This window comes from Eumetopias jubatus, unplaced genomic scaffold, assembly GCF_037043125.1.
Source record: "Eumetopias jubatus isolate StellerSeaLion01/CBP00866 unplaced genomic scaffold, mEumJub1_p1.0 scaffold_14, whole genome shotgun sequence".
Classification (NCBI taxonomy): domain Eukaryota; kingdom Metazoa; phylum Chordata; class Mammalia; order Carnivora; family Otariidae; genus Eumetopias; species Eumetopias jubatus.
In genome coordinates, this window is record NW_028274820.1 from 75159510 (window position 1) to 75184048 (window position 24539).

At 35.7% G+C, this 24539-nt stretch overlaps 1 protein-coding gene across 2 annotated transcripts; it reads left to right on the forward strand.

The window, feature by feature from the left end:
- Nucleotides 1-471: 471 nt before the first annotated feature.
- Nucleotides 472-1548, forward strand: LOC114210647 (non-selective voltage-gated ion channel VDAC3-like). 2 transcript variants are annotated; one of them, XM_088018252.1, is made up of 2 exons: nucleotides 472-794; nucleotides 1023-1548. In XM_088018252.1, the coding sequence occupies exons 1-2, from the start codon at nucleotides 472-474 to the stop codon at nucleotides 1321-1323; spliced, it is 624 nt and encodes a 207-aa protein (XP_087874378.1). In that variant the 3' UTR covers nucleotides 1324-1548. The 2 variants fall into 2 exon arrangements, with proteins under 2 accessions (XP_087874378.1, XP_087874377.1); XM_088018251.1 differs by having other exon boundaries at nucleotides 472-1548.
- Nucleotides 1549-24539: the final 22991 nt, after the last annotated feature.

Sequence of the window (24539 nt, forward strand, 5' to 3'; positions counted from 1 at the left end):
TCCTGCCTTCCAAATCTTACATGAGTACCTCGCGCGAGATCAGCACATCAGAAAAGGGGATTCTGGGAAATGCAATTCCTTAGAATTGGGAATAATGCAAAATTGACAGCAAAAAATGTAGCTGTGTATACACTATTGTTGATTCAGCTTCCAGTTCATCTCTTTTACCTACGTTAAGTCCTGACTAAAAATAATAGTATGCTTCCGCCTAACCAAAGATATTCCTACTCTCTCACTAAAAGTGAAGACATAAAACCTTCAATCTGTCCATCTCTGGGTGAGGCTTGTTCCTTTGTAGTTATATTCTTTCCTTGATAAATCTGTAACTTAAATACCAAGATATAGAGTTCACTATTATTAACTTATCTTATATAGAGAGGAATACGAAAGTGGAAAATGAAAAGAATATACAGAAAATAGGACCTTCAGCGTTGCCCTGGTGGAACGGAGACAGGCCCTCTGGTTGGAGATATGTGTAACAAACCGACTTACTGTGGCCTAGGAAAGGCCGCCAAGGATGTCTTCAATAAAGGATATGGATTTGGCATGGTTAAAATAGATCTGAAAACCAAGTCCTGTAGTGGAGTGGAATTTTCTACTTCAGGTCATGCTTACACTGATACAGGGAAAGCGTCAGGCAACCTAGAGACCAAATATAAAGTCTGTAACTATGGACTTACCTTCACCCAGAAATGGAACACAGACAATACTCTCGGAACAGAAATCTCTTTGGAGAGTAAATTGGATGAAGGGTTGAAACTGATTCTTGATACCATATTTGTACCGAACACAGGAAAGAAGTGTGGAAAATTGAAGGCCTCTTATAAACGGGATTGTTTCAGTCTTGGCAGTAATGTTGATATAGATTTTTCTGGACCAACCATCTATGGCTGGGCTGTGTTAGCCTTTGAGGGTTGGCTTGCTGGCTATCAGATGAGTTTTGACACAGCCAAATCCAAACTGTCACAGAATAATTTCGCCCTGGGTTATAAGGCTGCCGACTTCCAGCTGCACACTCATGTGAATGATGGCACTGAATTTGGAGGGTCTATCTACCAGAAAGTTAAGGAGAAGATTGAAACGTCAATAAATCTTGCTTGGACGGCTGGCAGTAACAAAACCCGTTTTGGCAATGCTGCTAAATACAAGCTGGATTGTAGAACACCTCTGTCTGCTAAAGTAAATAATGCCAACCTGATTGGACTGGGTTATACTCAGACCCTTCAACCTGGTGTCAAACTGACCCTATCAGCTTTAATCAATGGAAAGAACTTCATTGCAGGAGGTCACAAGGTTGGGTTGGGATTTGAACTAGAAGCTTAATGTGGTTTTGAGTAAAGCATCCGATTTGTCCCTGGAAGTGAAGAGAACCCACTATGTTTTGGCCTTAAAATTCTGTGAAATTTCAAAAGTGTGAACTTTTTATTCTTCCAAAGAATTGTAATCCTCCCCACACTGAACTCTAGAGATTGCAAGTCCATCCTAAGAGAGGTACTTGAAGGCATGCCTGGAAGTTGTCATGTTTGTGCCACATTTCAGTTGAGTTCCGCAGTGTTATTTTAAATATGTTCCTCAGCAACAATGTAGTGTCATGTTACAAAGGAAATGACCCGATCCTCCAGTTTGTACATCACGTCCTGCATGTCCCACACCACTTTTTCATGACCTTTTAATAGGACAAGAGAATACAAAGTATAAAGTAAGAACAACAAGACAAGTTTCAAAGCCTGATGACCAAGGTTTAATAAGAGTTAATCAGAAAAAGAGAAACTCATTTATGATAAAGAGAATTTGAAAAAGAACACAGAAGGGTTATGAGCCCAGGATCATGTATTTTAAAAAAGGAAACTCTACCTACTGTCAAGTAGGTTATAGAGCCAAACCTAAAAAACTTCTAAGGCCTATCTGTTACAGTTCTTCCACTAAATTTCATTGGTTTCTTTTGACTTCTCACATTCAGATAAAATTAACCGGTATTCAATAAATATTTCAGAAGCTTTAGCTTTTACTTCTAGAGAGTTACCCTAAAGAAATAATCCTGAATGCATATAAAAATAGGGTCATTGGGGCATCTGGGTGGCTCAGTCGGTTGAGTGGCCGATTCTTGATTTTGGCTCAGGTCATGATCTCAAGGTCGTGGGACTGAACCCCGAGTCAGGCTCCACGCTCAGCAGAGAGTCTGCTTGAGATTCTCTCCCTCTCTCTCTACTTGCCCCTCCCCCTGCTTGTGCTCTCAATAAATAAATAAATAGCTTTTTACAAAATATGGTCATCACCATGTATAGCAGGGATTTTCTTTAGTTGTTGTTAAATAGGAAACATGTCTAAAATACCCATCAGAGAGAGACTGTTATATACATCATGGTATATCCATACAACAGACCATTATGGATCCATAGAAAACCATATTATAAAAAATTATTTAATGGTACAAATGTAATTTATATTTTATTAGTAAAAGTAACAAGTTAAAACTGTACTCAAAGCATAATGATATTTTTGTTATCAAAATTTAGATAAATGTTCTGTGAGTCCTACAAGGGAACAAACAGTCATGTCTCTTTTACTTTTTCATTTTAATAACCTGAACCTCAATCACTCTAATCAGAAAGAAGTTCAGAAAAACCACATCCTCCCTCCCTCCTACAGTTTGGCCTTCCACTTCCTCCTCACCACAAAATGTTTCCAAGAACCCTAGAAGACTATTTACTCCTAGAAGAACTTGCTTCCTAATGCCAGTATGACAGATCACTAGAAAGCACAATGACCCCACTACAGCCTCAGACTTTTTTTTTATGCTGTAAAATGTTGCTGTTGAAGAATACTTCAGCAAAAGTTTCGGCACTGTCTACTCTCCCGTGGTGCCAGCAAAGGCCTGTGCACAGGGTGTGAAAAGACCCGCAGATAGACGTTATTGCAAATGATATAAACACCCTAATTAAAAAGCAGAAATTGACAGATTGGATAAAAAAACAGTACTCATCTATATGCTGCCTATAAGAAACCCATTTTAAATGTAAAGACACAAAAAATTAAAAGGATGCAAAAGATATATATGATTCAAACTAAAAGACATTGTGGAAAAGGCAAAACTATGGAGGCAGTAAAATGATCAGTGGCGGTCAGGGATTGGAGGGGGAAAGGAATGAATAGGTGAAACAGAGGATTTGGGGGGCAGTGAAATACTGAGCATGTGTATCCCCCCATACATACGCTCAGTATGACATCATAATGATGGATACATGTCATTATATATTTGTACAAACCCACTGAATGTACAACACCAAGAGTGGACTATAATGTAAACTATGGACGTTGGGTATGACAATGTGTCTGTGTGGGCTCATTAATTGCAACAAATGCATCACTCCGGTGGGTGATGTTGATAATGGGGTAAACTATACATATGTGGGGGGCAGAAAGTATATGGATAATCTCTGTACTTTCTCCTCATTTTTCCTGTGAACCTAAAACTGCTCTAAGAAATAAAGTCTCAACAATAAAGAAAGATATGCCATGCTAACACTAATCAAAAGAAGACTACAGTGACTATATTAGTAATAGTCCAAATAACATTCAAAGCAAAGAATATTACCATGAATAACGAGGGTCATCTTATAATTACAAAAAGGTGAATTCATCAAAAAATATCTTAAATGTTTATGCACCTAATAACAGTGCTTCAAAGTATATGAAGCAAAAACAGAACTGAAAGCAGTAATAAGCAAATTCACAATTACAGACAAAGATTTCAACAAAACTCTCTCAGTAATTAAAAGAATGTCATGAAATCAGTAAGGATATAAAAAACATGAACATTATTAACCAACTTGAATTAACTGAGAAATGAAAAGACAAATAAAACCCAAACAAGCATAAGAAAGGAAATGATAAAGAATAGAGCAGAAATTGATAAAAATTGAAAATAAAAAAACAACGGAGAAAACCACTAAAGCCAAATGCTAGATTTCTGAAAAGATATATAAAGCTGATAAACGTCTAACTAGATTGATCAACAAAAAAAACAGAGAGGGAAAAGACACGATTTACTAAGTCACTAATATCAGGAATATGTGAAAAAACATCATTACATTTCCTACACATATTAAAAAGATAATAAGAAAATATAAAAAAACAATATCATGCCACTAGTTTCAAAAACTTACATGAAATAAACAAATTCCTTAAAAGACACACTCAAATCTGACTCAAGAAAAAATATAACCAGAATAGCCTCACATCTATTAATTAAATTTATAGTTTAACAGAACTTTCCACAAAGAAAGCTCCTGGCCCCAAAGTCTTTACCATTAAACTGTACAAACATTTAAGAAAGAAATACCAATTCTACACGAACTCTCCCAAAAAGGTTTAAGACAAGGGAATACTTCCGAACTCATCTCTGAGGCCTGCATTACCCTAAATCCAAAATCCAGACAGTGTAAGAAAAGATAACTACACACCAATATCCCACATAAACATAGCTGCAAAATCTTAAGAAAATTTAGCAAATCAAATACAATGCTATATAAAAAGGATAAAACATCATGAATACATTGGGGTTTATCAAGGGACTGCAAGGCAGGTTAAACATTTGAAAATCAGTCAATGTAATTCATATTTAAAAATCTAAAAAATCTTATGCTCCTCTCAGTAGGTGCAGAAAAAACAACCGACAAAACAAAATTCAATATCCATTCATGATAGAAAGAATACTTCTCGGTAATCTAGGTATAGAAGGGAACTTCCTTAACTTAATAGGCACGTCTATTTAAGAAAAAAAAATAGCTAACATCACACAATGGTAAAGGACTAGCTCCTTCCTTCCCCCTAAGACGGGAACAAAACAAGGATATCTGCCCTCATTACTTCTATTCAGCACCATACTTAAGGTGCTAGATTGGCTGCATAGAAAATACCAAAGAATCTACAAAAAAGGTACTAGAACTAATAAATGAGCTGAACAAGCAGGCAGGATATAAGGTCAATGTACAAATGTATCAAACATATTTTATACTCCATTAATGAAAAATTAGAAGTTGAAATTTTAAAACAGCACTATTTATACTTAAGACACTAAATAACATGAATTCTTAGGCATATAACTAACAAAATATGTTTAAGATCTAAGAGATAAAAACTACAAAACACTGATGAAAAAATAAAAGAAGAGCTAAATACCTGGAAAGATACACTGTTTTCATGGATTATATGACTCAGTATTATTAAGAAGTCAATTCTCCCCAGATTGACAAATTTAATGCAATTCCAATCAAAATCCCAGCAGGTTTTTTAGATTTTAAAATTATATGGAAAGGCAAAGGAACTAAAATAAGCAACAATTTTGAAAAAGAACAAAATTGAAGAACTTATATCACCTGATGGCAAGATCCATAAAACCAGACAATGCAGTATTGGTGAGCGAACAGATTTGTAGGACAATGAAACAGAATCAGACTCCAGAAATAAACCTACACTTCCATGTACAATTGATTTTCAAAAAAGATGCAAGTGCAATTCAATGCAGAAACAATTGGTGCCAAAACCATTTGATATCCATATGCAGAGAGAGAGAGGGAGAAAGGGAGAAACAAAGGAAGAAAGGAAGGAAGGAGAAGCTATACCTCAGGTAACAAAAATGAAATCAAAATTAATCAATATTTAAATGTGAAATCTAAAGCTAAAACACTTCTAGAAATAAGCACAGGAGAAAATATGTGTGACTTTGAGTTAGGCAAATATTTTTTTAGCTGTGGCACCAAAGCCATAATTCATAAAAGAAAAATTGATAATTTGGACTTCAACAGAACTAAATTCTGCTTTTCAGAAAGGCAAGCCACAGAGTGGGAGAAAGTATTTGCAAATCACATATCTGATAAGGACTTATACCAAGGTTATATAAAGGACCCTCAAAACTCAGTAAGAAAATGAACCCAACACAAAATGGGAAAAAATTTTCAAGTTGACACTTCACCAAAGAAGATATTCATATTACAAATAATTACATGATAAAAGCTTAACATCATCATTTATGAGGAAAATACATATTAAAACCATAATAAAATACTATCACATGCCTATTACAGTGGCTGAAGTCAAAGGCACTGACAAGAAATTTCTTTGGCATCAGTCATAGCAACTTCTTTCTAGATATGTCTCATGAGGCAAGGGAAACAAAAGCAAAAATAAACTATTGGGACTACATCAAAATAAAATGCTTCTGCACAGCAAAGGAAACAACCAACAAAACTAAAAGGCAACCTATGGAATGGTGGGAGATATTTGTAAATGACGTATCTGATAAAGGGTTAGTGTCCAAAATCTATAAAGAACTTATAAAACTCAATACCCCCAAAATAAATAATCCAATTAAAAAATGAGCAGAAGACATGAATAGTCATTTTTCCAAAGAAGACATACAGATGGCCAACAGATATATGAAAAGATGCTCAATATCACTCATCATCAGGGAAATAGAAACCAAAACTACAATGAGATACCACCTCACACCTATGAAATTTTAGAATGGCTAAAATCAACAACACAAGAAATAAGTGTTGATGAGGATGTGGAGAAAGGGGAACCCTCTTGCACTCCTGGTAGAAATACAAACTGGCCCAGCCACTCTGAAAAACAGTATGGAGGCTCCTCAAAAAGTTAAAAATAGAACTACTCTACAATTCAGCAATTAATTACACTACTAGGTATTTACCTAAAGAATACATGCACCCCAATGTTTATAGCAGCATTATCTACAATAGCCAAATTATGGAAACAGCCCAAGTGTCCACAGATTGAAGAATGGATAAAGAAGAAGTGGTATATATATACAATGGAATATTACTCAGTCATAAAAAAGAATGAAATCTTGCCATTTGCAATGACATGGATAGAACTAGAGAGTATTATGCTAAGCGAAATAAGTCAAAGACAAATACCATATGGTTTCACTCATATATAGAATTTAAGAAACAATACAAACAAAGCAAAGGGAAAAAATAAGAGAGACAGAGGCAAACCATGAAATAGACTATTAACTAAAGAGACAGAGGCAAACCATGAAATAGCCTAAGCAAACTGATGGCTACCAGAGGGGAGGTGGGTGGGGGGATGGGTGAAACAGGTGATGGGGATTAAGGAGGGCCCTTGTCATGAGCACGGGGTGTTGTACTGAAGTGCGGAATCACTATGTTGTACACCTAAAACTAATATTACACTGTATGTTAACTAACTGGAATTTAAATAAGAACTTAAAAAAAACAAAACAAAACACCACAAAGGCACTGACAATAAATACCAAATGCTGATGATCATATTGAGCAACCAAAACTCTCATATATGGCTGGTGGGACTGCAAAATGTCATAGCTTCTTTGGAAAACAGTTTAACAGTCCTTAGAAAGTTAAGTATTCCCTTATAATACAATTCAGCACTCCCACTTCAAGGATGAAAGTCTTACTTACATAAAAATATGCATACAAAAGTTTATAACAGCTTTATTTGCAATTTCTCAAAACTGGGACTCCCCAAATGTCCTTTCACTGGTGAATGGATAAATAAACAGTGGTATATCTGTACAACACGATACTATTTGGGAGTAAAAATGATTATACACAACACAGACAAACCTCAACTGCATTATGTGAAGTAAGAAGAAGCCAGACTTAAAAAGATGCATACTGGATGATCCAATTTATATGAAATTCTGAAAAAACTGAAACTACAGGTATAGAAAATGGGTCAATGGTTGCCATGAGCTTGAGGTAGGGCAAGGAGTTGGTTACAAAGGGACAAGAAGAGTATTTTGGGGTGCTAGAACTGTTATGTATCTTTATGATGGTGGTAGTCACACAAAAAAACTACACCAAAAAATACAAAACTGTGTATATGTCAAAACCCACAAACTATACTCTAAAATGGGTAAATTTTATTGTATGTAAAGTGAATCTTAATAAAAAACTGGAGAAAAATTAAAAGGCCATCAATAAGCAATAACATAATTAACATATAAATTATCACATTTTATAACTCATGAGTTATAAATCAAAATGGTAGATTTTAATTTTGGATTTAATAATGGATTAAAATTTTACTATTTTGCATTTTAATTTGTTATAATATGGCAAGCTATCTGAATTATCCTTCTGCTGAAACTGTTAGGTAGAAGTTAGACATGAGCAGTGGAAGGAACTCCCCGAGGCAGAGTCCCAGGGCCTTGAAGGGGAATGATAGGGATGGTAGGATGTTGATAAATAAGCTACACTTTAAAAGCCTGGAAGTACAACATCCTGACCTTATGGCTTCCAAGACCTTGGGGTTGGCTGATCAAGAGCCACAGGCATGGGGCATGCTCTGGTCCCTTCCACCTCTGCCCTGGGGTAACACTTAGACTCAGTATAATGCATTTGCATTGTGGTTACAGTCCCCCCATGAACGTTGCCATGACAGTTCCGGTACAAACCTTGTAGGGTCAAAAACTTCCTCTCCCAACCTGTGGGAGGAGTCCTCCAAATGATTGGAAGCACCCTCCATTAGAGACCACCTCACTGTATGTCACAGCTCCTGCCAGCCCAGAGACAATATCCAATCTCAAAACAACCCAGGGCCAGTTCCACCTTGTGGAACCTGCCTGCTCTCTCACCTGGAGAGTGTAATTTCACTTTAATAAACTGCTTTGTGCTTGCTGCTTTCCTTCTGGCATCTTTATTCTGAGCTCTGATCCTCACGTAAATCCTTTTGTGGGGAATCCCAGGACTGAGACCTTTATTCACACAATGCAGACTCTCCCACAGGTAACAAAACCAGTTAATAATCCTACATAAATACATATTCTTAAGAATCATTAATGAACTGGTAAAATTAAAAGGCAGTCTCAGCACTGAGTAAAAGCTGGGATCCAGATAGGAAAGTAGAGTTCTAGAGCCTGCTTTCATTGCTATAGCATTTGGCAGTTAGGTTGCATTCGATATAAAATTTTTAGCCTCGTGGGGTGAAAGAAACAAAAAGCAAATAGCCCAGAGCTGTTTATAAGAGAGACCTTTGAAACCTAAAGATTCAGAATATCTGGAAGTAAAATGATTTTTACAAAACAATATATACTAGTTAAAAATCTAAGCAAAAGGAAAGTAGTAAGGTACTAATGTCACTCTAAATAAATAGCAAAAGCATTAAAAAAGATTAAAATGGTCACCAGAAAATGTTAATAGACTCAATGACTCAAAAAGTTATAACAGTTTTAAACCTGTATGCACCTACCATCAAAGCCCCAAAATAGGCAATCAAAAAATTGAGGAAAAAAACAGGAAAAATAAATCACAATAATAATGGGGGAGTCTAATATATTGCTCTCACAGCTAAAGGAACAGCTGATAAAATAAAATTAACATTATACTGGTGATTTGAAAAACACAATTAATAAAAGTTAATCGATGGACATATATAGAACACTATACCCACCAACTGTGAACTTAAAAAGTTTTTGAAGCATACACAAAACATATTGTATAACTTACCATATTCTGGTTCAAAAGTCGTCTCAAAAAAGTTCAAAAAACTGAGGCATGTGGGTCATTTTCTTTGTATATGGTGAAATTTTGTTAAAAATCAAAACAAAAAGATAACTAGAAAAAAATGTTTGAAAGAAAATCGCCTCTAAATAACCCATGAGTCAGATGAAATCATAACTATTACAAAATATTTAGAAAAAATGATAATGAAAGTGCTACACATCAAAACTTATTTGACAAGACTAAATTAGTACTTAAGTTTCAATTTCTAAGATATTAGAAAACAAAAGTTCAGAATGAATGCTAAGCAATCATCTAAAAAGAGATAAACTAAAAGTAAATAAAGAGAGCAGCATAAATTATTTTTTAAAAAGAACAGAGAAAAATATATATGAGAGAGAATCAAAAGAACCAAATTATGGCTCTTTGTGAAGATTAATAAAATTGATAAACCTCTGTGAGACTGATAAAAGTAAACAAAGGCAAAAGTAGTCAATATTAGGAATATTAGGAATAAAAAGGAGATACAGCTGCATTGTTGTAGATATAAAAAAAGGTAAGATATTAAAAACAACTTTATTCCAATAAATTTGAAATTTAAATAAAATTGACAAATTCCTAACACAATGTATCTTAAAACTAACTGAAAAAGAAATAGAAAACCCAGATTTCTCTAAAAATGGTTAAGGAAATTACATCATTTTTTTGCAAAATTCTTCCTAAAATGAAAACACACGATAAAGGTGGCTTCAGCACTGAATTCTAACTAAACATTGAGGGAACAAATATTTGCAATATTACATAAATTCTTCCAAAGGATATTAAAATAAGAAATACTCTTTAACTCATTTTATGATGCCAGTATAACATTGATGTTAAAATCTGAGGATAGAATGGGAAAGACAATGACAGGTCAATTCACTCATGAACTTACATGCAAAAATCCCAATCAAAATATTAGCTAAGTAAATCCTGCAATGCATTAAGAATATTACATCATGACCAAGTTGGTTTATCCCAGACATGCAAAGGTGATTTACAATAGAAAATTAGTTCATGTAAGTCACCCAATTACAAAACCATGTACTTGTCTCAATAAATACAGTAAAGTAATTTCATAAAATTCATCATGGGTTCATTACTAAACAGAACAAAACAAAAACCTCTTAACAATTTTGGGATAAAAGAGAATGTCCTCATTCAGATGAAAAGCTCTACAAAGCTTTCCCTTAGAGACCAGGAACAAATACTATTCATATTTTTATTTAACATTGTACTGAAGGTCCCAGACAAAGCATTTAAGTATTTGAGGAAATAAAAGATATTAAAAAAAAAGAAGAAATAAAACTCTCAGTATATGCTGATGTCATATAAAACTCAAAAGAACTTACAGATAAATCATCAGAATTAATAAGATCTTTAAACAAAGATTACTGGATGCAAAATCAATATAAAAAATTAACTCCATTTTTATCCAGCAACAAACATTTAGAAACTAAATTTAAAAGATATCACAGAGAATATAAAAAAGTAAGGCCACAAGGAATAAATCCAACAATAAATGTATATAAAACTTTCTTGATAGAAATTAAAGAGGACATATACAATAAAAAGATGCCATATACACTATGCTAACAGATTGGAAGGTACATTCACACAGAGCTCAAAGCAGTGCTGTTCCTACCAGCCAACTGGGAAAAATTCATCATTCACAGACCATTTGATAGAGTGCTCAGGAAAATGTAGTCTCAATAGTGGAAAATAATTAGCCCTTACTGATCACTGCCATGTACCTACCTAAACAATCATAAAAGTAAGACCCCAAACCGTCTTATGATCTCATCTTTTATCTATGCATGAAATTCATCTTCAGCTCCTTCTTTAACCTTTTCCCAAAGTACAATGATCTAGACTTCCTGTTATTCAGCTACTGATTACTTGCATGTGGCCTTTCTCATTGTGATATAATGAATATTAGCGGCCCATAACGAAGGTAATTAGGGATGATGAATAAGTCTGTCAATCTTAGTAATTACTATATGCTTAATTCAATCAAAATCATTGAGTTATTAGTATATCTTATTCCTACAAGAACATAAACTTTTGCAGTTTCCTCTCCTGTATCTCATCTGTTGTTTCACAATGACTGGACAAACTTATACATGTCCCCTAAAATGATTGGATTAACACGTTCTGTTTCTACTAACTCAACTTGGAGATTTTGCTTTTCCTATCCAGCTTGTTAAAGGATTTCCCTCCCTGTGGGGATGTTGGCTGATAAGACTGACAATATCATAAGAAATGTGGTTTTTCAGCGTGAGATGGGAAGCCTCTGAAAAGTTTTACCAGAGGGGTCACATAATCTGATTTTCATTTTATATAGATCATTCCAGCAACTGTCCAAACATAAAATGGAGAAGGATAAGGCAGACTCAGGGAGGACAAATAGGTTATTTTCATAATCCTGGTGAGAAAGGGTGATGGCAATAGATTCAGGAGGTAGTGGTGGAGGTGGTAAGAAGTAGTTAATGGAGGATATATTTACAAGGTAGAGCCAAAGGAGTTATTCATGAATTAGATCTGAAGCATGAGGGAAAAGTGAAATACAAGGATAACTCCAAAGTTGTTTTGTTTTGTTTTGTTAAAGTGATCAGAAGAATAGAGGCCATTTTCCTGAGATGGAGAAAACCATAGGAAAAGGAAGTTTGAAGTAAACCAAAAGTCCTATGATGAACAAGATCAGTTTGAAATTTCTATGTTTCATTTAAGTGGAGACATGAAGTAAACAGGTGACTATACAAACCTGTAATTAATAGGACTGGAGATCTAAATTTGGGGTCATCTGTATGCAGAGATTTTAAAAGCAGGGAGTTGGATGAAGATACCTAGGGAACAAGAATGAGAAAGGAGAGTACATAAAGCCAGAACCTGCTGCATTTCAGTGTTTAGCGATAAGAAAGATGAGACAGAGTGGAAGTCAAGTAATAAACTGAGTCAAAGATGAAGAATGGCATTGGATTCAGCAATGTGGGGCTATGCTCTGATAAAAGAGCTTTTAGTGGAGTTGTTAGGACAAGCTCTAAAGAGGAGTTTAGCCATAAAAGAAAAACAGAGAAATGGGGTGATTGTTAGGAGAGTGCATAGAATTTAAAAAGTTTGTATGTTTAAGACAGGAAATAATACTGCATATTCCATAATGATGGAAATTCCCAGAGATTAAAAAAATAGATGATCCTTATTTCTTCAATCCTGTTTGGTTCACTTTTTCAGAATTTTACGCAATTTAATGAATTTAATGACATCATTGAATTAGTTTGAGGGCTTTTAAAAAATATCAAACATACTTTCCCACAGAGTTTACTTTATTTATATTTACTTTACCTCAAAAAATTGTTAACATATCAAGATAAGTGTTTACATCCACTGTTAGCAATAGGCATGTATTTATCAAAATATTTCTTATTATATCAGTCCTATTTTTGAAATTTTAAAAATCTTAACATCCACATAAAATTCTAAATTGTTTAGATTGGTTAGCTACACACTCTGCATTCACCACATAATGGCTCCAGCATATCCTGCACTTAGTCACAAATTGACATTCAGTCTATAATTCTTACTTATACAAGATTTACATTTTATTAAGTAAAAACAGAGAGTTGGTTTTAGAAAAATATGATGTAGTGACCAAAATTTGGGAAGGGTCTGAATTAATAATAGAGAAAAATCGCTAACAGTTATAGAGAGTATTCCACAGGCATGGAAAGTCAACTTTACATTCACTAATTTTTTTACAGACCCGGAATTTAAATCGTTTAAGTGTATATAAGTAACTTGGTGAAAGTTACACAGCTGGTGAGTAGTGGAGCTGGAGTTTGAGGTCACACTTTCAACAGTCATAGTATATGGCCTCTCAGACTAATACATGGCTAGAGGTAGCCTCTCAGGCCAGTATATATATATATATGTACTCATGCCTCCACTTATGAAAAGGAAGTTACATTAAGTACATCAGGAATCATACGTTAAGTATTTAATTTATATTTCACCACTTAAAATTATGAATTAAGAGATCGAGTATTTCAATGTAGCAAATTACCTCCTATTGAAAGAACTGGGCAAAAATTCGTTATTGAGGAAGAGAAATATCTTATTTCTCAAAAACCTGTATTTTGAATTAGAATATATATCCACTGTGCATTTGGAAGGAGGAAGCCAGAAACTCAGAACTCTAAAAGCAACTTTTGAGGCAGACAAAATTCCTTTGGGACTTCATATCAAGCTATTTTCAGTAAGGAGTACAAATATTTTGTTCAAAATACTAAGAAAAGACTTTAAAACATCTCCTAATAGGGTCAAAAATGGCCTGTTGAACAGAAACTAATTTTTCCCTACGCCTATGATGTTATTTTACATGAAAAATCAGAGTTTACTACTATTGGTTTTGTTCTCCCTTTCCTTTTGTGCTGTTTAAAACTGGCTATTAATCTTTTGTAATTCCTTAGCATTTAATTCAGTGCTAAACTTAAATATTTGTTGATTGATTGCTCCTTTTTATCTAATGAAAAGAATTCCAACACTTTAAGAAATAATACAGCCCTCTAACCACTTATGAGTACTCTCCTATACTTTGTCTTCACTATCAAGTCTAAAGTTGGGGACAGATTGTAATACTTTCCCACCTGAAGGAGGCAAGATAACTGAACATGTCAATTCTAAAGCAAAGGGTAAAGTTCCCCACCCTCCATTCTCTATGGCCCTTCTTCTCCTTTGAGGTGTCCCTCCTCATACCTTCAGGGGTGTCTAGCGTCTGCTATCATAATTTGCTCAATAAATAGGCTCTGAAACCAATCATCTTTACCTTAGTGAAAATTAAAACTTCTGTATATTTTCTCCTTAAAGGATTTTTATTTTAAGCCTTGTTTATAACATGACATGGGAAGTATTATCCCCTTTCTCCTTTAAAGACATTTGAACATCAGAGATTATGAAGACATATTAGTGAAGGTAGAAAATAAGCCTTAAGAAGCTTATTTATGCATCCCAAATAACACAAATCTATTCATAACTAGTCCCAAAATAAACTATAATAAATTGTATGAAATGACAAATTAATATGAGGTGCTTGAATAATAGAACCATAGGACTGGACAGAACATAAGAATTTATTATATTCTTCCTTCCACCCAAGGCAGCAATCTTTTCTATAAGAGCAGATGGTCAACAACTTATACCACTATTTTGGGTTTTCTTACTAAAACAGCTAGATTTCAGAAATTTCTTGGCAAGCTACTAGTCAACTGCAGAAATGCATCTGCTCAGAAAACCAAAAATAAACATGTTTCCCAGAGGAATGAAGTATGTTCTATAAAATCCTGGCCCGTTCATGGAATGTGGTAAGCATGAATTTCATTGCAATTCTACTATGATGGCGGTGAGGTCCTTTATGCCAGAATAAGAGATGTTGAATGTAGTTGGTGATAGCTCGAAATTAGAACAGAGAGCTATGAACTGAGATGTATGCTCCAAATCTAGATGTATCCTGGCATCAGATTTCAGAAAGTTAAGAAATCATGTTTCATAAGGCAATTTGTTTCATAATTTTAAACCATTGTACTCATTATACACGAAATCTGCCATTATACTTAGAATCCAATGAATTAAATCTGGACAAAGCATACCCTTTAACTGACAGAGAGCCTTTGGGTGGGAAGACCACACCCTGAGTTCCCAGGCACACTGGCATACTAAGTATTTCCAGGCAGGGATGAGACACTGAACTCAGCAAAAAATTGGACAAAAGGGAGTTTTTGAACACAACTAATCAATCTGTGTGCATTTCTGTATGGTATGAAATACCTACAATGCTTCTTAAAATGTAACAATGTTTTTAAACTTTTATTTTTATACAGCCATAAATTTCAAATTTACTCATTGGATATTATTGCACGTATATCAGAATTTGACATACGATCTTTCAGTCCTTCAGAGAGAGAGTGATAACCTTGGTAATCTATAATTGCTTAACACTCCTTGCTTTCTCTGCTTTTGAAAGTTTTCCATGACTCATTTAATGGAGAAAAGATTACATTAATTAATATTCAGTGATATATGACCAACCATTTAAAATAATTTCTACTCTAATCTGGAAGAAATTTTGAAATCTAATATTACACAAATTATATAAATATATTATATAAATGCTATATTTATGAAAATATGTGGATATATATTGTAGGCAGAGATTAGTTTCAAAAAATGAGGCAACTATATGGCACCACACACAATATCAATATGAACAACTTGGATTTCATGTCTTAAGACTTGATTACTTTTGTGAATTTTACCATATTAGGGAGATTTCCTCATGATCCTGATTCTAATTCAAAATACTCTTTACTCTTCTTTACTATGCCCCTAACACCCTCTTCCCAACACCACCTGCAGAATAAATAAATAAAAATAAAACAGAAACTTTAGGAAGGTTTTTGTACTTCTAATGGTGCTTATGCAACTTTTGCATAACTCACGTGCACACTAATCAGAAACACATGGGACTGAATTCCCTTTGAGATTTTCAATCTGGGTGAAAGGATTGACAAATGATTTAACAACAGCAAAAAAATCAAGAGTATTCAGCCTCACAAATCTCTAAAATTCTTCCTAGTTCCTTTATATTTAAAAGAGAAGCAGGTGCTGGAGGCCTGAGTTAGGGAAACTGGTTATCTGATGCAGGGCACTAGCACCTCATTCACCACCCACCACCTGAATTTATCATCTCAACCAAGATGATTTTGAGTTAAAAGGAGAGCCTAAGCTGGGATGTATGGTCTATCTACTTCTATCCTACATCTGTTCTGTATCTTGGATGGGCTCTGAAAACTCTTGTAGTGTGAAGATAATTCATTATACTCCCTCCTGTAACCTGAAGCAAGAAAATTATCAGGCTTTTATTCTTATAATACCCTCAATTTTCTTCCAGAAATGTTCTGATCTGTTTACTCATTATTTTCCGATACATACTACATGTCAGGCACACAGGGGTGGAAAAAACAGCCACCTTTCTTTCCCTTCCCAGAGCTTGCACTCCGATGGACATTTCATGGGACTGGTATCTGTAGAAGATGTTTCGGAAAGCACAGCTTTGGGTATGTACCAAAAAGACACAGGGAAGGCCCAAGGAAGGAAAAGATTTTCAGTGGTCTAGATAGGAAGGAAAGATGATATAAACCAGAAATGGAAAAGTGGAGTCACATATGATATGGTTTAGACATGAAATCAAGATTTTTTAACTGCTTGACTTTGGCAATCAAAGATGAATTTCACTGGAAAAACAGTTGTACTAATACAAAGAAAATACAAGAGGCTTGGGAAAGATACTGAGTTTAGATTCGTATATGAGTTTTATATGCTCTGTAACAAGTTCCTGAAAACTCAGAAGCTTAAAACAATATACCTTTATTATCTCAAAGTTTCTGTTGATCAGCAGTCTGGGCATGGCTTAGTTGGGTCCTTTGTTCGGGAGTTCACAAGTCTGCAATCAAGGTGTTAACTATGCTGCATTCTCATCTGAAGGCCTGACTAGGGAAGATTACTTTTCTAAGCTTTTTCAGGTTTCTGGTGGAATTCATTTCTTTGCGGCTATATAACTGAGGTTCCAGCTTCTTACTGACTGTTGGCTGAAGGCCACCTACATGTCTCAAAGGCAGTTCCTTGCCATGTGGCCTTCTCCATAGGTAATTCACAACGCGGCCTTTTGTTTCTTCAAGGCCAATGTTAGAATCTATGCTAAGATAGTCTTGCATAACATAATTTAATCAAGGCAAGACATTCCATCATCTTTGCCATACAATAAAATCTAATTAAGGGAGTGAAATCCCATCACTTTTGCCATATTTTATGGGTTAAAATATAAGTCACAGATCCTGCTGACATTTGAAAGGAGAGGATTATAGGTGAGCAGGGACTCAGTGAGGCTCACCTCAGGGTCTATTTTTCACAGTTTGGATGTGCTCCATTTGAGGTATTAAAGGATCCTTCTGGTGAAAAAGTCATCAGCAGGTATAAACTGGACAGTGTACATCTGGAAAGTTCTGTCCTTAGTGAATTAAACTACTATATCCTCATACTTATTTATCCAGCTTGTGCTAGAAAAGTTATAAAATCAAGAAGAGTAAACCTTACTGTGACAATAAAAAATGAAATGATATTTGTCAGGTGGGAATGAAAATAAAACATAGGAAGATATATTTAATGGCATCACTCAAGCAGGACTAGAAAGCATGGAGATGGATGTTTATCCCTTAAAGCCAAAGATAATCTAATTTTCTTATCTGAAAAGCGTCATAGCACATAAATTGGCAGCCTCTCAGCCAAATATCTCTTGGAAAAAGAAGCAATACCTCCCACTACACTTTAGCTTCTGAGCTAATTTCCATCTAACACACAGAAGTTGATTCTAGTCAGCTCTCAACAAAATCTTGACCTTTGAAATAGCATTTGGAAAATTGAAGGGAGTTTTAGAAACAGACAATACACTGAAAATTGGTCCTGCATTATCAGCTACTCCCTTTGTTCCCTCTTTTTCCTATCCCTAAGTGACTAAACAAAATGAGCCTAGATCAACTTTATCTTGGATTTATGTGACCAAATCTGTTAACAAATCAATAACATTACCTGTACATAAAGCTACACCCCTACTTACTCTCCCTGTTTTTTAAATTTCTGGTGGCTTTGGCCAATAGCCACTCCCCCTAAAGTCAGAAAATAGAACAGAGGTGCCTGGGTGGCTCAGTCGGTTAAACATCTGACTTTTGATCTCAGCTCAGGTCTTGATCTCAGGGTCATGAGCTCAAGCTCTGCAGTGGGCTCCATGCTGGGCATGGAGCCTACTTAAAAAATTTAAATTAAAAAATATAGAACAGGGTGCCTGGGTGGCTCAGTCGTTAAGCGTCTGCCTTTGGCTCAGGTCATGATCCCGGGGTCCTGGGATAGAGCCCCACATCGGGCTCCCTGCTCCGCGGGAAGCCTGCTTCTCCCTCTCCTGCTCCCCCTGCTTGTGTTCCCTCTCTCACTGTGTCTCTCTATCAAATAAATAAATAAAATCTTAAAAAATAATAATAAATAAATAAAATAAAAAATATAGAAAAGATCATCATATTCCACAAAGAAAAAAATCCAATAACTGTAAAGAATTTCCTTCTGCCCAAATTTTAAATTAGTTACATCATATAATCATGAGTTTAAAAAAGCTACTTAATAGATACATTTTAAAAAGATAGATATAGGGACATCTGGGTGGCTCATTTGATTAAGCATATGCCTCAGGTCTCAGGTCATGATCATGTCTCAGGTCATGATCCCAGGGTCAATGGATCGAGCCCTACATTGGGCTCCTTGCTCAGTGGGGAGCCTGTTTCTCCCTCTGCCCCCACCTATGCTCCTGCGTTCTCTCTCTTTCTCTCTAAAATAAATAAATAAAATCTTTAAAAAAAAGATAGATATAAAACCTCAAAAGGTATACCATAACAAGGAGAAATATTTGGGACATATATGGCAAGAACTGCTATCTTTTATATCTGAAGAGTATTTAAAATAGGAAAATAAAGATTAAAACAATAATAGTAGAAGGAGAAGTAGAAGATATGAAGAAACACAATGGCTAACGTGCTTCTGAAAAAAAATCTCATCCTTATTTGGAATGAAAGGCATGTAAATTAAAGCCTTAACTATTTTAATATATCTAATGAGCAAATTAATACATCCAGGTGGGAATACAGAAAAAAAAATAATACTTTTAAGTAGCTAGAGATGGCATAAATTGGCACAAGCTTTCTGGAAGATAATTTCAATATCCATCAAAAGTTCTAAAATGTGATGATTCTTTGCACCAGCAATTCTATTTCTAGGAATTAATCTTAAGGAGGAAAAAAACTGTGACTAATGCCAAGGATTTTTATCACAGTTTACTTGTAATAGGAGAAAATGGGGATGAAATAATAGAGGATTAGTAAAATAAATTACGATACAGTTACACCTTGAAATACTATTGGCCTGCAATACACTTTAACCTCTTTTCCCACTCTATGCCCCACTCCCTGCTCTCTGGGAACCACCGCCTACCTCACACCACGCACAGGAGGGTTTGTGTCACATAGTCCTTGGCATCCACCCCTTCCCCCTGGATTCATAGCTAATTAGGTGTGGCTACACCAAGCTAGCCCAATAAATTTTCTCTCCTAGCAGTTTAGAATTGGAATGAAGAGGCTCTGGAAAATCTGCAATGTACTTGAGTACCATTTACACAGATGAGGAGAGAAAATAAAGGAGGAAGCAGAGGAGCAGGGGAAAGAGGCACCGTGGGATGTGTGCTAGGGCCAAGGTCAAGCATCAAACCCCAGAATTACACATATCCTTGACAGAATTGCAGAGGGGATCTTATTTTTGGAGACCCCACCTTCTATTTCTTAGCCCTTCTTCCCCATCTCTTCTTGGTTTTCATTTAGGTGTCATATATATTTATCATTTAGGGGTTCTAAGAAAAAAACTCCTAACAACACCCTAATTCTTCCCTCGAAGGTTGATCAACCTCCAGAACCACCACTAACTGTGTTGTGTTGGTGACAAGATAATCCAGTTGCATGTAATTCATTATAGAAGCTGAAACTGCCCAATGCCACCTCTTCCCACCCCTGGCAAAAACAGAGGGTAGACTCCCACCAAACTCACCATCTGATGCTCTCCCACCTGGCCTTTGAATCTTAAATAGTGGCATCCTACTCATACTGCCTTGCCTTGCTTTCTTCGTCTTGGTATTCCGCATCACCCTGGGTTCCTGCTCATTCCCATACTTATCCTTCAGCCTCCTACTGGTTTTCTGGGACCCCAATAGCCTTCTAATATGTTTCCTTTAATTAAGTAAGCCAGATCCAACTTTATGGGAATATTTTAAAATATGTTAATAGGTGTTTTTCTTTCTCACATTTCCATGTATATTATGCTGTTCCCCCTTCAGCTAGTGGAACCTTGGCCAATATCTTGGGGAAGCTTTGAATTAAAACAGAAATGCAAGATGGCAAGGTGTCCACGTTCAGCTTTTGATTTCCAAAATTAGATTTTTTGAACCCCCAGTGAGATTCTTGAAACCGACACTTTGTTTAAAGGGATAAGGTTTTTTTATAAATCCCCTAAACTCCAATTCCCATATAAGGATATAGGCCTGATGTACTTTGGTCCTAGAGTTTTACTGAGCTCTAGGGAGATGGGCACAGGATAGGATGCAAGGGAAGAGGGGAGAGCAGCAAAGTCTTCTGCCATGCAAAAAAGGCACACATCTCAGAGGTAATGCAGTTAAAGCTGAGGAGGTACCTGGTTCCCTTGTCAGAACTAGAACAGCCCATACTGCCATCCCAGTGTCTCAGGCAAAGGGAAAAAGAACAAAATCTTTCAAAATGCCCATAGAAAGCTGAAATAGGCTAAGGGAGAGCTCCATGTTGTGCTGCTCTGTCAACAGGCCAAAAAACTGTCCAGTGGGGATTGGGAAGGGAGGCATTCAATGGTATATCCAAAAGGGTGCCCCAATCCTCCCATAGCCTGTGCATGGTGTGCCAGAGACCCAGGAGCTCCTAGTGTGACCAGTGGGGGAATATAGAGATGCCACAAGGACCTAGGAGGGACTCTGAACTGGGGAAAAAAGACCATACATAGTAAAGGAACCTCACACCCAAAGACAACAACCAATAAAATCAATCCCTCTGTAGCAAAGAACATCAAGAACACAGAAGACAGTGGCTTCAACTTCTGCCACATTAAGTTTGGTGCGACCTCTGCCTGCACATTGGGAAGAAGGATGGGGAGGGAAGAGCTTTTGTTAGCAGGAGAAACAAACAAAATAGCGTTCTAAATTGTTGAAAATAAGAATATTTCCTCACAAGAGACTGAGTTATCTTTACTTGAAAAGACTGTACCATAACTGAATATAGAGAATACATTTAATTCCTGCTACATTTGTCATCAAGTAAATTCAGTAAGACAATTGTGTGTGTGTGTGTGTGTGTGTGTGCGCGCGTGTGAGCATGTGTGTAGGTACAGACTGAAAAATGTATATTGAAAAAGAAACTGCAGATGCAATTGGGTTCTCTCCTATTTCCAAGGTGCCTGCTTCTATGCCTATACCCTCAACTTTGTCTTTTCAATCTGTGCTCAGATCTTTTTTCCTCTATTACAATTTACTCTGATACAAAAAGAAACACAAAATGAATACAGACTTCATTATTTAAAGAGAGAAAAAAAGAAATATGGTTGCTAATATGCCTCATGTCTTCAACTATCTCAAGTCATATGTCCAGAGAGAGGAATATCTTGTAAAGTATTGAAATATTGTGAAGTTCATTGTATAGTATATTCTGCAGAATGAAGACAATAGAAATAAAATGAGAGCAGGAATAAAAATTTGTAGTGAGCCAAGTCACCATGGTTGCTGAAAACAGTGACTTAGGGGACACTGGTAGTGACAACACAAAACTCTAGGTAATGTGTTGGAAGGAGGGGGCTGCAAGGAAAATGTAGGGTGCATATAAACATTATCTACTGAAGGGATGAAGCTAAGATGGGTAGAAGTCCATACACTAGCCAGGTCCCTGAAATCATACCACACTGGCAGTTACCAGTTTTGGGAGACAATTCTCCACGTGTCTCTCAATTTTCTGCATGTCTTGTCAGTGCTGGCACTGACTGACTTTTTCTTTTCAAGAATGATTTATAGTGAGCAGCTCTGGAAGACAGAGCTAAGTCTCCCTTTGGGTCACAGGGCATCTTTGTTGATTGTCTAATAGAATAAAGACCTTGTATCCCTCCAGAGCAAAAGTTAGGCAGGTTTGCTTACTTTCCATTAAAAGATTCAAATTCACTAAGCTTGGGGCTTTTCATTTGTGATGGGAAACCACTGCATAAATAAATAATATAATAAAGGCACATTCTGACTTTTATAAAACATCATTAATCTCACTCAAGACTTTTTTTAATATAATTGACACAATGTTACATTAGTTTCAGATGTACAACATGATGATTCAACATCTCTCTATGTTATGGTAGGCTCACCACACACATAACTACCATCTGTCACCGTACAACACTATTATAATACCATTGACTATATTCCCTATGCTGTACCTTATATTCCTGTGACTTATTTATTCCATAACTGGAAGTCTGTATCTCTCACTCCCCTTCACCCATTTTACCTATTCCTCTATCCCCATTCCCTTTGGCAACCAACAGTTTGTTCTCTGCATTTATATGTCAGATTCTGCTTTTTGTTTGCTTAGTCATTTGTTTTGTTTTTTTAGATTCCACATATGTGTGAAATCAGGGTATTTGTCTTTCTCAGTCTGATGTATTTCACTTAGCATAATACCCTCTAGGTCCATCCATGTTGTTGCAAATGGCAAGATCTCATTTTTTATGGCTGTGTAGTAGGAATACTGTGTGTGTGTTTGTGTGTGTGTGTGTGTGTGTCTGTGTGTGTTATGCCATATCTTCTTTATCCATTCATCTATCAATGGACACTTAATTTGCTTCCATATCTTAGCTATTGTAAATAATTCTGAAATAAACATAGGGATACATATATCTTTTCAAATTAGTGTTTTTGCTTTCTTTGGGGAAATACCCAGTAGTGGAATTATTAGATCATATGGTATTTTATTTTTAATTTTTTGAAGCCACTGTTTTCCACAGTGGCTGTACCAATTGACATTCTCACCAATAGTGCATGAGAAGTCCTTTCTCTCCACGTCCTTGCCAACATTTGTTATTTCTTATCTTTTTTAATTTTAGCCATCCTGACAGCTAGACTTTTGAAAATAACAGAACCATGCTATTTTATCACAGCAGCTATGGATTGACTATTTTTCTCAAAGACACTTTTATCTATGGAAGAAATAAGCTTTGTTATTTTTATTTGTATTTGATAAATGTGGATGCAATGGAAGTTATGTAATTCTTGATTACACATATCTTATCATGCTAATTAAACATTACTGATGTAAATTATTCCCTGATCCAAATATATTTCTCTGTGTCATTGAGATGAAAACAGCCAGTGAAGGCTTTAAGTTAAAATACATTTGAATTGTTTATGGCTAGGTACCATGAAACACTTTACAGTGTCTTAAAGGTAATTGTCAAGAAAAGTGTATACTTGAGTAACAGTTTGGCTAAACACCCAAAAACCAAAGTAATTCCAAGATTAAGTATCTACACTCAAACCAGCAAGTGTATCTTTAAAAGTTTTGTAGATTGCTTCTCTTGGGTGAGATGATTGGGGGGTGGGTGGGTATAGTAGGAAGGAAGAAAGACTGCCTCACAATAAACTGATAACATGGTTGTTAAAATCACTCTTATCGATGGTCTTTGCACTTGTTTAGAAAAAAAAGAGAAAACATGTCTGTGAGTCACTGCATGTTGTCCTTTCTATCTTGGCAGGTCACCTTGTTCTAGCAGTTAGAAACTGAGTCAACGTGAAAAGAGTCAGAATTTGGACAAAGTCATCAAACATTCACACGGATGCCAGGTGGGCCAGAGAAAGAGAACGTCCTGCAACTGGAGTTGCTAAAACAATTTTATGTTCAATTTAAATCAAGTGTTCAGCATTGTGAAGTCAGAACTTCAAATCTCCATTAAAAAACAAGAACAGAATTATTCCCTGAAACTCCTGATTGGATTCATGTTAGTCTAATAAAATTTTAACTTTAAAGGGATCAGATAGCATTGTGGAAAAGGACTCATCGGTAGTCTGCACTTTCTCACTTATGGTTAAATCACCTCCCTCCATACATGCATATATTAAATTCAAATGGTATGAAAAGATCAGTTACATTTCCTATTCTACACCCTCCCACATTTCCTACTCCCCAATCCCCATCCCCATTTTTACAGATACTGATCTTAGGGAAAAAAACATCTTAAATGTTGTGGTTGCAGGGTGGGGGGGGTGGAGGGGAGGAGATTAATCTTATATATTTTTAAAAA

Excerpts from the sequence above, each read along its gene's own strand:
- LOC114210647 (XM_088018251.1), top strand. The coding sequence starts at position 472 with ATGTGTAACAAACCGACTTACTGTGGCCTAGGAAAGGCCGCCAAGGAT.